General features: G+C 41.5%; 1 protein-coding gene across 6 annotated transcripts in view; it reads right to left on the reverse strand.

Annotated features, from left to right (window-relative positions):
• Positions 1 to 17,173, reverse strand: part of TEX9 (testis expressed 9) — a 28,879-nt gene that overhangs the window by 7,648 nt on the left and 4,058 nt on the right. For 3 of the 6 annotated variants that reach the window (XM_060178220.1, XM_060178219.1, XM_060178222.1), the window contains 8 exons: positions 16,978 to 17,041; positions 14,468 to 14,547; positions 11,540 to 11,588; positions 10,685 to 10,767; positions 9,729 to 9,907; positions 6,224 to 6,306; positions 5,348 to 5,521; positions 383 to 517 (listed from right to left, as the gene is read on the reverse strand). In XM_060178220.1, coding sequence (XP_060034203.1) covers positions 383 to 517; positions 5,348 to 5,521; positions 6,224 to 6,306; positions 9,729 to 9,907; positions 10,685 to 10,767; positions 11,540 to 11,588; positions 14,468 to 14,547; positions 16,978 to 17,041 — 847 coding nt within the window. Of the gene's footprint in view, positions 1 to 382; positions 518 to 5,347; positions 5,522 to 6,223; positions 6,307 to 9,728; positions 9,908 to 10,684; positions 10,768 to 11,539; positions 11,589 to 14,467; positions 14,548 to 16,977 lie in introns of all 6 variants that reach the window. The other 3 variants (XM_060178224.1, XM_060178223.1, XM_060178221.1) reach the window with 2 other exon arrangements.

Below are 17,173 nucleotides of genomic sequence, written 5' to 3' on the forward strand. Positions count from 1 at the left end.
GTAGCCCTACCTCACTGATCACGTCTGCATGAGCTCTCCCACAAGCTGAACTGTCACCCTGACGCCCATGCCTGTAGCCCTACCTCACTGATCACGTCTATGAGCTCTCCCACAAGCTGAACTGTCACCCTGACGGCCATGCCTGTAGCCCTAACTCACTGATCACGTCTGCATGAGCTCTCCCACAAGCTGAACTGTCACCCTGACGCCCATGCCTGTAGCCCTACCTCACTGATCACGTCTGCACTGACATTGAATGCGCTCCTTCTCAAAAAATAAACGCTGCCTGTGACATTAAGCATCAAACTAGAATGATCACTGTTGATGCCTGTACGGAAGAGAAAGTAACCAGAAGCAACTGAAACCTTTGCTTTTTCCATACCTTGTTATTTTGCCTCAGCTTACTGAGCTCTGATTTGCACTTCTCGGCGTCTTCCAGGGCTCTGTTTAAGCGTACTTCGGTGGCACTCTGACTAGCAGCAGCCTGTTTCTGCATCCGTCGACTATGTTCTAATTCCTGTAAAGTGAAAGAAGTAACAGGGAACATTATAAAGACAGCGAGCGTCCCTTCTGCGATTTTATATCGTTTTCCATTTCCATAGGATTTTTCTCCCAAATTTTGCAGGTGGGGAGAGAGAGACCCTAAACAGTAGTGAGAAAAAGATCTCAGGAAATCTTTCCACAGACATTCTAGGAATTTGTGTCCTTAAAGATGTAGTCATAAATTTTGTTTTCAAATGGCACTTTATGCAGTGTTGATGCACCAAGTTGAACACACACAAACTGCAGTGTGCAAGGACTGGGTTCAAGCCCCTGGTCCCCACCTGCGGGGTGGTGGTGGGGAGCTTCATGAGTACTGAAATAATTGCAGGTATCTCTCTCCCTTTAAATCTCCCCTCTCCCTCTCAATTCCTCTGTTTCTATCCAAAACTAAAATATAAATTAAAAATATTAAAAAGACATTTGAAATTTTCTCTTTACTGACCCTGAAATAATAAACATATGTGCGTATGCACACACACACACACACACACACACACACACACACACACACACACACACCTACCTCTCATATTTTATAAGCAACTCTTATAGCTACAGCTCTTCCCCTGGGGTATTCCAACACAAACTTGTGTACTTTGAGTAAACCTGACAGGTGATTTAAGAACAGGGCGCTGAGTGGTGGGCACAAGGTGCCTGGGTTTGAGACACCCCCTCCCCACTGCCCCCGTTGTGGGGCTTCACAAGCAGTGAAGCAGGGTGCCTGGGTTTGAGACACCCCCTCCCCACTGCCTACGTTGTGGGGCTTCACAAGCAGTGAAGCAGGGTACCTGGGTTTGAGACACCCCCTCCCCACTGCCCCCGTTGTGGGGCTTCACAAGCAGTGAAGCAGGGTGCCTGGGTTTGAGACACCCCCTCCCCACTGCCCCCGTTGTGGGGCTTCACAAGCAGTGAAGCAGGGTGCCTGGGTTTGAGACACCCCCTCCCCACTGCCCCCGTTGTGGGGCTTCACAAGCAGTGAAGCAGGGTACCTGGGTTTGAGACACCCCCTCCCCACTGCCCCCGTTGTGGGGCTTCACAAGCAGTGAAGCAGGGTACAGTGCTTCTCGTTCACTTTCCCTCTGTGGCTCTCCTCCCCTCTCAGTTTCTCTGTCCTAATTAAAAAAAAAAAAAGTCAAAATTTAAAAAAGGGAAAATGGCCAACGGGAGAGGTGGATTCATCAAACAGGCACCAAGTCCCATGATAACCGTAGTAGCAATAATAATGGCCAACAACAAGAATAACACACACACACACACACACACACACACACACACACACACACACGCACACACGCCCAATATGGACTATTCGATTGCTGTCTTACTGTCCAGTACTGTTAGGAGCAATAGGTCTATGAACTATTCTCTGTGTCCTGGGATGAACTTAAACCTGAATTTCTAAGAGACGCTGCTGCAGAGTCCACAGGCCACACATACAAACGTGACTGAGTAGGATAAACTCCAAACTTCACTTTCATCTTCTTTTCTGCCACAGATGTGACCTCCAGCTACACCAACAGTACTGAGATCTTTCCCAAATACCCCAGGCACTTACTGTCTTTAAGCCTTTGCTTGAACCCTTCCTCCTGCCTGGATCCTTCCCTACTCACTCTACCTACCAGTGCACAGTTTCCTTTTAAGACTGAGCCAAGTCCTGGTAGTGAGGGTGTTACTTTCTCCCTACTGTCCCCACTGGTCACTCAGATTGGATCTGATCTTCAGTTTCAAAAGCTATTCTGATATGTTTCTGATTCTTCAGTTTCAAAAGCTATTCTGAAAGCTATTCCCACTGAATCTGCTACATGGAGCTGAAATTATCTATTCACTCCATTTCACTCACTACAGGTTAAGTTCCGTAATGCTAAGAACTCTCCTAATTTCTGCATTCCCCGTACTTTAGTGGCAGAGGAAAGGCAGTAAGGGCATAGTTACTGAATTGAATTGAATTTTAACTGTTTTTCTAGGTAGAGACAAGAGGTGGGGAGAGAGAACGAGAGAGAAGGCCACAGCACTGAAGCTTTCTCCCTTGCGATTGGGGCTGGGCTCGAACCTGGGTCACACATATGGCAAAGTAGGGCACTGCCCAAGTGAGCTAATGCTGCTGGCCCACCTCGTAATACTTAGCTCTTTCCACAGCCCCTGAACATCTAGGCGAAAGCCTTATATAAAGCAATCAATACTGTGAGGCTAGAATGATACAGTTGAAAATACAGTTGCCTATTTCTCCTCCTGACTGTATCACTTTTATTTGCTAACTGATCTCCCTGGCTTTGCGTAATTAAGGGCAAAACAAAACAAGACAAAACACATGCCGTTCTTCACACAGACTTCTAAACAAACCCAACTGTGCACGGAGACCATCTGTGCATGCAGCTTTCTTCACAGCTCCGTGGGCAGCAGCTGCACTGAGAGTGAATCTGACTTCTCCCACCGTTCACAGGAGGAGAGCTTCTCCAGAGCTCCGTGGTCCCCAACTCATGGTTTCATCTCCACAAGTAAACGGAGATTCCTCTTTGCCCTTCTCTCTCCTACTTACTTCTTAGACAAAAAAAAAAAAAAAAAAAAATGAAAACCCTCCTATACTGCACCATGTCTCCTGCCCCTGAACCTACACGGCTCCCTTCCTGGGAGAAGCAACAGCGGGAAAGGACTGCCGGGAAAAGCCTGCTAAGTAGGAAGCAAGTCCCCTGTGTGTAAAGTAAAGCCATTAATGGGAGGAAACACCTTACCAAAAAAAAAGTTTTTCAAAGCTTGAAAACAATTTGTTTTCAGTCCCATCCAAGAACTTTTACTAAGTGCCCCTCAGATACCAGAAGTGTTATGACAACTCACTTCCTAACGGCATTCAATAAAATATATTGTGAACTACTTAAGCAGTTTACATGTGCTAGAGAATAATCTTACAAAAGTATCTTCAGCTCTGATTTGTACATCGGTTTTAAAAGAGAAAGATAGGGGAGTCGGGCTGTAGCACAGCGGGTTAAGCGCAGGTGGCGCAAAGCACAAGGACCGGCATAAGGATCCCGGTTCGAGCCCCGGCTCCCCACCTGCAGGGGAGTCGCTTCACAGGCGGAGAAGCAGGTCTGCAGGTGTCTATCTTTCTCTCCTCCTCTCTGTCTTCCCCTCCTCTCTCCATTTCTCTCTGTCCTATCCAACAACGACGACAACAACAATAATAACTACAACAATAAAACAAGGGCAACAAAAGGGAATAAATAAATAAATAAAAATTAAAAAAAATAAAAAGAGAAAGATAGATAGTTTGCAGAAAATCAAGTCTATTTTTAAAACTCAAATACTGAATCCAAGATAAGCTGGTTTATTTATTAAAACAGAGTAAAGTAATTGCCACAGTAATTCTGGACAGCAGAAATCAGATATGGGCACATAAATGGTCAGCGTAAGTTCTAGAAACAAGTGGTTACGGTACAAAACCCAGTAAGCTTGGAGTCAATAAAAACTACTAGCAGTAGTCTGGCAAGGCAGCTTACCTGGGCCATGCACTGCTTTGCTATGGGCTGGCCCCCACTACACTAAACAAAGCTACAACGGCGTGGTCTGTCTCCTTCTGCCTTGTCTCCATCTATACAATATAAAACTACTAGAGAACCCACACATATACAACCACCTAATCTATGACAAAGGGGCCAAAACCATTCAGTGGGATAAAGAAGGTCTCTCCAACAGAGAGTGGTGGGACAAGTGGGCAGCCACATGTAGCAAAGTGAAACTAGACCACCACCTAGCAATATACACCAAGGTCAAATTAAAAATGCAATAAACTTGTAGCTATTAGGCCAGAAACTCTAAAATTTACAAGAGAAAATGTTGGTGAAACTTTGTACGAGCTTCACATCAAAGATGTATTTGGACACTCAATCCCCTGGGCATGGGGAATGAAAGCAAGAGTAAATAAATGTGATTACCCAATTTCATCTGAATATATTACAAAACAATATATTATAACACATAATATGTTATATATTATAAAACAAGAGTAAATAATATATTAAATGAATATATTATAAAGCAAGAGTAAATAAATGTGATTACCCAATTTCATCTGAATATATTACAAAACAAAATATTATAACACATAATATGTTATATATTATAAAACAAGAGTAAATAATATATTAAATGAATATATTATAAAGCAAGAGTAAATAAATGTGATTACCCAATTCCATCTGAATATATTACAAAACAATATATTATAATACATAATATGTTATATATTATAAAACAAGAGTAAATAATATATTAAATGAATATATTATAAAGCAAGAGTACATAAATGTGATTACCCAATTCCATCTGAATATATTACAAAACAATATATTATAATACATAATATGTTATATATTATAAAACAAGAGTAAATAATATATTAAATGAATATATTATAAAGCAAGAGTAAATAAATGTGATTACCCAATTTCATCTGAATATATTACAAAACAATATATTATAATATATATATATACTATATATTATAAAACAAGAGTAAATAATATATTAAATGAATATATTATAAAGCAAGAGTAAATAAATGTGAAGACCCAATTTCATCTGAATATATTACAGGGCAATGGACTGAATACTTTAAAAGCGTGAGATGTACTATATGTGAATTATACTTCAATAAAACTGTTTAAGGAAATAGTCTCCTGCAAATGGGGGAAGAGCTTCAATTAAATATTAACAACTGAACAACCCAAAATGGTGTCTACACAAACGCCTAACTTGAATGTTTCAGTGTCAGAATGTTTCATCAGGTCATGGAAAATGGAAAATTCCTTACCCTTTCGACTGAAGACAGCTGCTGTTGTAATCCGTCACACTTTTTCATTGCTTCTTCAAAAAGAGTTTTGTATTTTTCTGTTTGAGACTGCTGCAAACTAATTGCTCGCTGCTGCCTCACAGAGTCTTCTTCAAAACTTTTTACTTGAGATTTTAAGTCCTGAATTTTATCCTCCTATAGTTAATGAAATGATGAACAAAACACATACAATGTGGTATCAAAACACAAAGCAGAAAACTGAAGGGTTCATATGATTGTTGATGAGATTAAAATCTCTTTGGGGAGGGGGGGAACGTCATCCCAAAACTGAAGTTTGAGGGCTGGGTGGTAGTGTTCACAGCTAAGCACACAAATCAGTATGTTCTTGGACCTAAGTTTGTACCCCCCATCTGCTAATGAAGAAACATCACAAGCAGTAAAGCAGTGTTGTAGGTATATCTGTTTCTGTCTCTCTCTGTCTTTCCCCCTCTCCTCTCAATCTCTGTCTTATCAAAATAAAGAAAAAAAATAAATGAAAGTTTTATATCTGAATTGAATAGCTTATAGAACTTTCACTAGGAGATGAGTCTATCTATACCCATGTGTCAACAACTAAACTATAAATCATTAAGCCCCTTCCCAATAAATGATAAAAAAATAAAATTAAAAGCTTATACTTGCAAATCTAATCTAGAGAATCCTAATCACTAGCATTTAAAATTCCTTTGCAATGAAAAAAATTAAAGCACCTCAATAGAGTAAAGTTCTGCAAAGTTTTTGGGTTCAAATTTTAACTGTGACTTGGGTCTCAGTGATGTAACTTTAAAACTCTAAGTGAAACTGCCCCCAAAATATCTTCAAGTATTAAAGCATTTAATTTGAGGTTTTAAAACTTACCTTTTTATTACATTCACATACAACATTATCTAATTCCTCCTGCATAACACGGAGTTTGGCCTTTAGAAATCTGATTTGTGCTTCTGTGGAATTAAATAATTATTATATTTATTGTCTTTCACGAAGCTAAGATGTTATTGATGATACGCACTGTTTTATAAGGAAAAAAAATGCTCGACAAGATAAGGAGCCTGGCAGGAACCCTAAAGGTGACCTTAGAATAAAGGTAAATGAAACAGCCCGACTGAACACAGCGGCGCACCCAGTCAAGTGCACGCAGTACCCTGTGCAAGGACTCTGACTCAAACCCCCGTCCCTACCTGCAGCGGGGTGACTCACGAGTGAAGGAGATCTTCAGGTGTCCATCCGCCTATCTTTCTCTCTCCCACCCTCTTTTATTTGTTTATTCAAGAATTTTAAACTTTATTCAAGAAAATTGAGGACATTCTCATGTTAGGCCAAGAAAGAGAGAGAGGAAAAGTGAGAAAGACAAAGAAAGAAAGAGAAGTCCCTTGGAGCTCTGACTCCAACCTCACGGGCGCTCGAGAGAGCCCTCTCTCCCTCTCTATACACCCACTCCTCTCTCAGTTTCTCTCTGTCCTATCAAATAAAAAGGGGAAAAAAGGACAAAATGGCTACATTTTGTAATGCCAGCACCAAGCCCCAGCAACAACCCTGGAGACAAAAAAAGAAAAGACCAAAAAAAAAAAAAAATCTCCACACAGCAGCTTTCCTATACAAACCCTCACTAAAATCTACCTTGGTGGCTTCACGGCTTACCAAAGTGCTTTATTCAATAACAACAGCAGTAAACACTGGACGTTTATAGGCCTAGTAAAGTGAAAACTGAGCTTAGAACTCATCTGTAATTCACTGAACCATTCCTTCAAAAATCATACATCAAGTTTCTACCCTGTTTCAGGCAGAGTTCAGACACTGTAAGACAAGCTTTAACTCACAAAGCTTCTCTTGAGTAAGCACTGTCTCTGATAACTCATTAGGATGAATCCTGCAGAGAACAAAGCATGTCCATAGTCTTCGTGTTCCAAAGTGTGCCCAGTGCAACAGCGGACCTCATGAGCTTCTAGGCGGCTCTGACCTCACCCGAGCTCTCTAGCCTTTCACTCTCTCTCTAGCCTCTCTTGTAACTCCTAGTCAGAAGGAAAACAACACATTTAAAAGTATGAAGTGAAGCATGGGCAACTCAGATGCCCAGCAACAGGTGAGCAGCTAGGAAAGCTGTGGTGTATGTGCATAAGGGAATATTTCTCAGCTGCTAAAAAATATGAAGCGATTTCCTTTGCCTCACCTTGGCTGGAACTTGAAGGAATCATGTTAAAAGAGAGAAGTCAAAAAAAGGATGAGTACTGGGAAACCTCACTTACACGTGAGAATTTAAGAACTTATAGGGATTTAAGAGACAAGGACAGAAAGGGAAAACACAAAGTGGGACTTGAGCTGGGCATGGCGTGGGGAAGGCAGGGGATGAAGGGGGCGTTGGAGTCCTGGTGAATGATGGTGCAGGACCTACATGAGGGATGAGAGTGATCTGCTGACACCCGTCACATGGAGGCGACACAAGTGTGCCAACAAGTGTGCTGTGTTATAACACGACAGGAGCACCGCCACCACCACCCTGCCTGTTCAAAAAAGTGTGAGATTTGCAGTAGCTGGTCTCTATGGGGGGAAGAAGGAATAAAGAAGCATGACATCTCCCCCCCCGTGTGTGTGTGGGGGGTGTGTGTGTGTATGTGGGGTATGTGTGTGTGTGTGTGTGTGTATAATTCTAACATTAAGTAGTACTACTCAGGAGCTGAGTGTTGTCTCTGGAAGTCTACAGCAATAATCTCTCCTCCTCATCTAGCTTCCACTTTAGTCTTACAGAACAGTCGATGCCATTAAACCACTTTTTGGGGGGCCAGGTGGTAGTGCAGCGGGTTAAGCGCAGGTGGCACAAAGCACAAGGACCGGCTTAAGGATCCCGGTTGGAGCCCCTGGCTCCCCACCTGCCAGGTGGTTGTTTCACAAGCAGTGAAGCAGGTCTGCAGGTGCCTGTCTTTCTCTCCTCCATGTTCCCCTCCTCTCTTGATTTTTCTCTGTCGTACCCAACAATGACAACAGCAATAACAACAGTAACAAGGCCAGAGAGGCAACTCTAGCTAGATCAGCGCATGTGCATGCAATGAGCGCGTACATAAACTATCTCTCTTTTAACACAGTCACAGTGATCAGTGCAGGTACGAATCCTTGTGACTGTCATAGAACCAGAGGGTGTTTAATATAAACTTTCTCATCATCTAATGCAAACTGTCGTGTTTGTAAATGAGAGAGACTTCAATGCAGAGAGGCTTAGTAGCCTCTACGGAGCCACAATGATAGTTCAGAATTAACAAGGCTTGCATGCAAAGCGCAAGGACCGGCATAAGGATCCCGGTTCGAGCCCCCGGCTCCCCACCTGCAGGGGTGTTGCTTCATAGCCAGTGAAGTAGGTCTGCAGGTGTCTGTCTTTCTCTCCCTCTCTCTGTCTCCCCCCCACTCCATTTCTCTCTGTCCTATCCAACAACGATGACATCAGTAACAACCACAATAAATAACTACAACAATAAAAAAGGGCAACAAAAGGAAATAAATATTAATTTAAAAATTTTTTAAAAATAATTCATTAATTCATTCTTTTGTTACCATGTGTCGATTTAGCTTTTAATAAATTATAGTGACATGAAGTGAAAAAATGTTTTTAAATTATTTTAACAATAAGCTGTGGGACGTCTTCATATCAGTTTAAAAGTACTTAGCCAAACTAATACCATATAGACCCCACCCCACAGCATTGCTGTGGTTTATGGTGGTGCCGCGGATTGAACCTGGGACCTTAGAGCCTCAGGCATGAGACCTTTTTGCAGAACCATTAAGATATCATCCCAGTCCTAGACTTTGTTATTTTTACTTTTTATAATGGAAAACACAAAGGTTGAGAAACTAGTTAATGAAACCCTACTTACCTGCCAGCCATCTCCAACAATTCTTGGTTCATCACCATTCTACCTACAATCCACACACTCACCCACACTATATCCTACTAGATGACTTTAAGACAGAATCTGGACACCCCATACATTTAAAATTTTTTTAGTTTATGTAGTTTAATGAGAGAAAGAGAGATACCAAAGAAAAAGCCCTGCTCAGCTCCAGCTTATACTGGTGCTGGGGTTGAATTGAAGTCATCAGAGCCTCAGTCCTTTGTAGAACCATTATGCTACCTCCACAGCCCCATCCTATGCATTCGAGCCAAAAAGTAGCTATTTTCATTTTATATTTTATTTTATTAGCGACAGAGACTACCAGAGCACCAGCACTCCGGCACACCCAGCGCTGGGGACTGAACTCGGTTTCTGCAGCACTTCAGCCACTGTGCCACCTCCCAGGACTCCCAGGTTGCTGCTAATGGCTCTTTGGTTGTCTGCTTGTCTCGGACATGAGGTCTGCAATGAAAGGATGAACCTACCTGCTCCAATGTCATCACTAACACCACAAAAAATATCGTCGTCTCTAGTATCAGGCAAGCCGCCTTCTTCTAGTTCCCCTTCAATTCTGCTGATTGTTTTGGCGAGAGAAAAGTCGGAGAAGTCATCTGGAATGGCGACGTCACAGGCAGCAGGGACATCAGGGCATTTCAGTTTTATACTAAAAAATATATATGGGCATATTATATAATACAACATATATTAATTAATATATCATATAACAGACACATGGCTTTTTTTCTTTATTGGGGAGATTAATGGTTTATAATCAACAGTAAAGTAGTTTGTACATGTGTAACATTTCTCAGTTTTCCACATAACGATTCAACTCCCAACTAGGTCCTCCTCCTCCACCATGTTCCAAGACCTGAGTCCTCCCCCCAACTCAGAGTCTTTTACTTGGTTCAATATACCAAACCCGGTCCCAGATCTGCTTTGTAGTCACATGACTTTTAATACGCTTTTTATCCAAATAGCAAAACTATTACATATAGATAAGAAACACACTACATTTTTTTTAATTTAGGTACAAAAGAAAATCTGGAGGAAAAGACAACTTAATCATTAAAATGACAATATAAATTATAAAATTTAAAAAGTCATACTTAAAAAATGAACTACAGGGGAGTTGGGCTGTAGCGCAGCGGGTTAAGCGCAGGTGGCGCAAAGCACAAGGACCAGACTTAAGGATCCCAGTTCAAGCCCCCGGCTCCCCACCTGCAGGGGAGTCGCTTCACAGGCGGTGAAGCAGGTCTGCAGGTGTCTGTCTTTCTCTCCCCCTCTCTGTCTTCCCCTCCTCTCTCCATTTCTCTCTGACCTATCCACCAACGACGACAACAATAATAAATACAACAATAAAGCAACAAGGGCAACAAAAGGGAATAAATAAATAAATAAATAAATAAATAAAATATTTTTTAAAAAAAAAGAACTATACCTTGAATTTGTTTTCCTCCCTTTATTTGCAGAAGACAATTTGCCAGGAACCTTATTTATTGGTTCAAAATGTTTGGTCTTTGGCTACATTAAAAGAATTTAAACAATTGATTAACATTTGACAAGAAATATCTTATAATACACAGAACTTCTGAACTATTACGTAAAACTGCTCTTTTCATGAAATTAATCAAAGTGTATTTTAAAGACTGTCAGAGCTGTATTCCTGGAAAAGATCTAGATATCACTGTGAAAGAGTCAAAGATAAGGAAAAATGAATCCCAACGACTTAGGGATACTAAGCTAGCTGGATGGACATTCCACCGGGATGCTACGACTCAACAGAATTTAGCTCTCCTGTTTAGCCCTGGATAGGCTAACACACTGATGACATATAGCAAGTAGCATTAATTATTCTTTCCTCATATCCCTCTGCCTACATTCCTGTGGACTGAGGACTTACAGATCCTAGTATACTCAGTTCCTGGAACTGTGGTTTCTACCATAACTCTATTAAATAAATGAATGAGACAAAAAGAAAAAATGATACAATTCTTTTTGTTAGCAACATAAAGACATCTCCTTTGTATGAAGGCTTATATTCCATTTCTATAGTCATAGGTCTGTCTTGTCTTAAAAAAATGTAAAAGTTGGGCCTTGTGAAACAGCTCACTGGACAGTGCCCTCCTCTGCCCTGTACATACCCAGGCTCAAGCCTGGCCTCCACCACAGTGAGAGACGCTTTGGTGCTGTGATCTCGCTCCCTTTCCCGCATCCCCTCTCCCTGCTTTCTCTGTCTCTACCTTTAAAAACTGTCCGGAATAACGCAAGTACTATTCAACGTGTTTCTCTATACCTTCATTTCTGAACGTAGATGGACTGTCCCTTCAGATGCCGGCAAACCTCTAAAAACCAGAAGTGGACAATACGCATTAATAATGGCTGACAGAAGGCTGAGACAGAAATTTAACAGCTGTTGTATTTGAAAAGAAAAATGTGTAAGTATCAGGTATATCAGGTAATGGCTCTATGCAACTGTTGATTTATTTTGAGTCTCACAAACACGCGCCTCAGAATAAACAGTGCGATGACAGTATTTTTGTGGACAGCTAGAGCCCTCTCATGTACTGCGAGCTGCTGGGTTGTCAGAAAAGCCATGACTTACTTTCTTCTCTCCTTTTCAAAGGTTGCTTATTTGTATAAGGCACAACGGCGACACGCTACCTGTTTGTCTGATGCCCTCTTGCCATCCTCTCAGCGACCCTCAGTCCCTCACTCACAGAAAGGCCTGTCTTTACTGGCAAACAGCTGAGCAGGGCGCTGATTCACAGTGCCGTCTGAGTCCAACATCATGCAGCGCAGAGCTCTGCAGAGAGCGAGGCAAGCAGCCGTCTGGCCGTCTGACCGCACGGGGCAGGCAAGCTGGGCAGGTGCGGCACGTTCCGCGCAAGCTCCCGGCACGTCTGACGAGTGGCCAGATGTGTGTCCGGTCTTTTGCTCTTTTATAACAAACAAACTCTGGAGGTTGCTGTATTACGGATCCGTTCAGCCATCCGACTGCCGACAGTGCACGTTCAAGTTGACTGGCTCCTTGGCGGGAGCTCGAAAGGCGTGACGCCCATCTTTCTGTGACAGCCAGCCACACTGACAGCGCGGCCATCCTCGGAGGGGTGTCTGCTTTCCGTGTGATTTGAGGTGAATTGTCACATTGGGACCAAGATCATTTGCGCACCACGGTGTTGGAAACAGCTCATTTCTCATCGCCAGTTATTAGTTGCTTCAAGAAAGGACATAGTGTTAAAGGAACACGTGGCAGAGGTCTCCACGCACTGCTGAATGGACTTGTGAGTTCAGGAGGAACCCGAATATCAACCTTGCCTGTGTGTCCCAGCTTCTTTAGGTGGTTGTGAATGCTTGCATAATGGAGATTCAATATTGCCGTAATCTCTTTGTGGTGTAACATGGGCTCAACTCCATCAATGCCTTTATTTTGTCATTGAGCTCGGTGGGCCTCCCTGACCAGGGAGCATTGCTGAGATGAAAATCACCTGCACAGAATCTCACGAACCAGGCTGCCCCGATTTCAGGACCATCTTCCTCAGGGGGAAGACAGAGGACGTCGTCCAGCCTCCCTTCAGAAGATGGAACATTCGCTACCATTGTTGATCCATGTTGAGGGTTTCTACTCATGACCACAGAATGTGAGCTCAGATCTGCAGGGATGCAGAGGTCACACAGGCTCCTAAGCTGAATATGGGCCCCGGTCACATCAAATTGATGGGGTTTACAGTCAACATGTTTGTAGTTTAAAGAGTGCTTATGGAAGGCAGAATCCACCCTCATCCATTCATGCAAGAACAGTCTATTACTGCTGCTCGCCACAACAGCAAGGCTGAAAAACTGCAATAGACTGTAAAGCCCACAGATCTCAAAATATTCACTACCTCTTTATGGAAAGGCTGGGGAGAAAGCACAGTGGTTATGCAGAAGACTTTCATGCCTGAGGCTCTGGGTCGTCCCAGGTTCAATTCCCAACATCACCATATACCAGCACTGAGTGGTGTTCTAAAAGTATAAATAAAAGTTTGCTTATCTAGATCATTTTGAACAAATGTATGGCCATTTTTTTTTAAGAACTTACATCTATTATTGCTATAGGGAAATAAAGCACGGGTTAAGCGCACGCGGCACCAAGCGCAAGGACCGGCGTAAGGATTCTGGTTCGAGCCCCGGCTCCCCACCTGCAGGGGATTCGCTTCACAGGTGGTGAAGCAGGTCTGTAGGTATCTGTCTTCCTCTCCCCCTATCTGTCTTCCCCATCTCTCTTCATTTCTCTCTGTCCAATAAACAACAACAACATCAATAACAACAATGTTAAACAGCAAGGACAACAAAAGGGAAAATAAATAAATAAATATGAAAAAAAACAAAGGCAACAAAAGGGAAAAAATAAATTTTTTTAAAAAGTTAAAAAAAATAACAGTGCAGTATGTGAAGACTGGATTAGAAATTTTACCAACTATGGTCTGGATCTCTGTAAAATTGTGTATCAGCTACATGTCCTTGAGAACATTACTAAACTTCTCTAAACTATACTTCCTCATATTTTAAACGAAGACAGTAAGATATTGTTAAAGTAGTACTTTTAAGGAGTAAATGGGGTTAAAGTAGGTAAAGCGGTTACAGCGTGTTTAACTAGTATAAACTCCCAATTGGTACTTTATATGTTATAATATTCCTCAAATCATAGCTTTGTGATGCTTATATGCAAAAAAAAAAAAAAAAAAAAAAAAGAATGAGGGCAACAAAAGGGAAAAGAAGTAATAGTAAATAGATAAATAAATACAAAGACTTTATATAAAGATCCACACACATTCTCAAAAAATGGTGTTTGTGGGAGTCGGGCGGTGGCGCAGCCGGTTAAGCGCACGTGGTGCGAAGCCCAAGGACCGGCGTCAGGATCCCGGTTCGAGCCCCAGGCTCCCCACCTGCAGGGGAGCCGCTTCCCAGGCGGTGAAGCAGGTCTGCAGGTGTCTGTCTTTCTCTCCCCCTCTGTCTTCCCCTCCTCTCTCCATCTCTCTATCCTATCCAACGACGACAACAATAATAACTACAATAAAACAAGGGCAACAAAAGGAAATAAATAAATTTTTTAAAATGGTGTTTGCCTATCATGCAGAGATTGTACCCATGTGTCAGCAAGTGTACTGCAAACCATTAACCAGCACATCCCCCCCCAAAAAATGTAAAAGACAAGTCGCGTCTGAGAATTTAAGTGATTTACCTTGAGCTATGACCATCTCCCTCTTCATGTGGTTTCTCTTGGGTTGAAAAAGGTCTAGACCGGGCCTCTTGCTGGTCCCTCTAGTTAAATGAATACAAATAAATCCTAGAACTGGGGTACACTCATTGCCTTCCAGTCATTTCAGAGTTTTCCCTGGTTTGTATGAAATCAAGGCACAGAATGCTAAATGCTAAATGAAGTCTGTAACAAGTTAAATGCTAAAAGAAGTCTATAACAAGTTAGTGCTACCCTTCACTTGTTCTGCATAGAAAAAATCAGCTCTGGGAACAGTCTAGATGTGTCAATTCCTTCATGTGATCTTAGCTCATTTCTGCTTCCATCTTCTGTAACAGGCAAAGGGAATTAGATTCACAGATGAAAATACAAAGTGTTTAATGGGTAAAAGGAAAAAAACAGTTTCAAGTCAGGAAAAATTCCATGAAGAGGCCTAAATTGAAGCATCATGAATAAATTTGTTTTTTTCCAAAGATAAATTAAGAAATGAAAGTTGGGTTTTTTAAATTTTTCTATTATCATTTATTTATTTATTTATTTATTTATTTATTTATTTATTGGATAGAGACATTCAGAAATCAAGCGGAAGGGAGAGACAGAGAGGGAAAGAAACAGATAGACACCTGCAACCCTGCTTCACCACTCGCAAAGCTTTCCCCCTGCAGGTGGAGACCGGGGCTTGAACCTGGGTCCTTGCACATTGTAACATGTGTGCTCAACCAGGTTCATCACCACCCAGCCCCAGAAATCAAAGTTTGTAAAAAAAAAAAAAAAAATTCAACGTGGCAAAAGATGTTTCTATGGGAGCAGAAATGCCCTCTCGCCCTTTCCAAATCAGTCCCAATTTTCCATTCCAGTCTTTTTTTTTTTTTTTTAAGAAAAAGAAAACAATAAGGATGCTTATTTGGAACTTTTTGAGTAGTATGTATAATGGGCCCCTTCATTCTACCTAACACCGTGTTTCTGTGTTCTAGTATTTTTGTTTATTGTTCAGATCCTGGCAAAAACTAGATGTTAATAAAAATATTTAATCACAGATGATACTAACATATCTGTAGCTATTACCAAGATATACTGCTGAAATGTTTTATGTGTTTCTTATTCCTCAACTAGGAAATGTTGACGGTTCTGTACAAGGCATTAGGATAACTATTTCTGGGTCAGCAAAATAGTTCACCTGGATAGTGGACCTGCTTTGTCATGTATGTGACATGTATGTGACACTAGAGGAAGTTTCTGTGCTGTGGTGTCCCCCACCCCGCCCTGTGTGTGTGTCTATCTCTCTGTTTCTCTCTCTCTCTGTGTCTCTCTCTCTCTGTGTCTCTCTCTCTCTCTCTGTCTTTTAACCACAGCACTGTTCAGCTCTGGCTCATGGTGGTGCAGGGACTTGAACCTGCGATTTTAGAGCCTCAGGCATGGAAGTCTGTTTGCATAACCATTATGCTATCTACCCACCACCCCTTCTATTACTCTCTGTTTTTCTATTTGAAAAGATCAGCCCAGAGCAGTGACAACAATAAATAAATAAAAGATTATATTTTCTTCCCTACCCCCATCAACTCCATATTTGTGTGTAGTGGATGTTTAAAAGTATTAAATTAGATTAATAGCTGAAACAGTTCGAAAGTAGCCCATTCTCTAAGGAGTACTGCGAATGCTCGTATTTAATGGAGGAACACTAATTTGGTACATACAACAGGGCAAAAACTTGCTAAGAGTTGCTCGTGACACAATCTCACTCCATTTTCTGTCACTATAAATCTAACAACGGTCCAGCCCTGAGACGTGAGTTATGCCCAGCTGCAGAGTTTGACAAACAAATGACCAGGCTATGAGTAACGGCTGCTGCCCTTCCTTATTTTAATCCTCAGTGAATCGCCAACATTGATTCTATTTAGGTATTCTCAAACAGTATGTGTGTCAGTAATATTAAGCACTCTTCAATACTGATACTCTTGACTACACAGCAGAGGATCTAAAACATATTTTCAATGACTCAAAGAAATATGTGTGGGGAGTCGGGCGGTGGTGCAGCGGGTTAAACGCACGTGGCACAAAGCACAAGGACCGGAGTAAGGATCCAGGTTCGAACCCCCACTCTCCACCTGCAGGGGAGTCGCTTCGCAAGTGGTGCAGGTGTCTGTCTTTCTCTCCCCCTCTCTGTCTTCCCCTCCTCTCTCCATTTCTCTCTGTCCTATCCAACAATGACGACATCAACAATAGCTACAACAACAATAAAAACAAGGGCAACAAAAATAAATAAATAAATAAATATTTTTTTTTAAAGTGTGTTAAATAAGAAAAAAGAAAGAAAAGTGTGTTAAAAAAAGACATACATATAAACACATGACTGACTATATGTATATCTATGTTCAATTTGTGATAACCCATTGAGTGGAAATTTTATGTTTTAGGCACTTTTTTGTATGCGTGCTATACATAAATCAAAAAGCTAGCATGTAAATGGAACTGATAATAATTGTACATTTACTTACAATTACTTCCTCAGCTTGTCTGACAAGATCAGCTGTTTTTGCCTCCAGCTCTGCATTTACACGCCTAAAACACAAAAACACAAGTAGGCTTTAGTAAATTAACAAATCTAAACTCCAAAACAACTCATAGCAGCTCAATTCTAAAATTAATATAGCTATGAGAAGACTTATAACCCATTCCCATTCCCTATGATTC

This window comes from Erinaceus europaeus, chromosome 18 (genome assembly GCF_950295315.1).
Source record: "Erinaceus europaeus chromosome 18, mEriEur2.1, whole genome shotgun sequence".
In the NCBI taxonomy this organism is placed as follows: Eukaryota; Metazoa; Chordata; class Mammalia; order Eulipotyphla; family Erinaceidae; genus Erinaceus; species Erinaceus europaeus.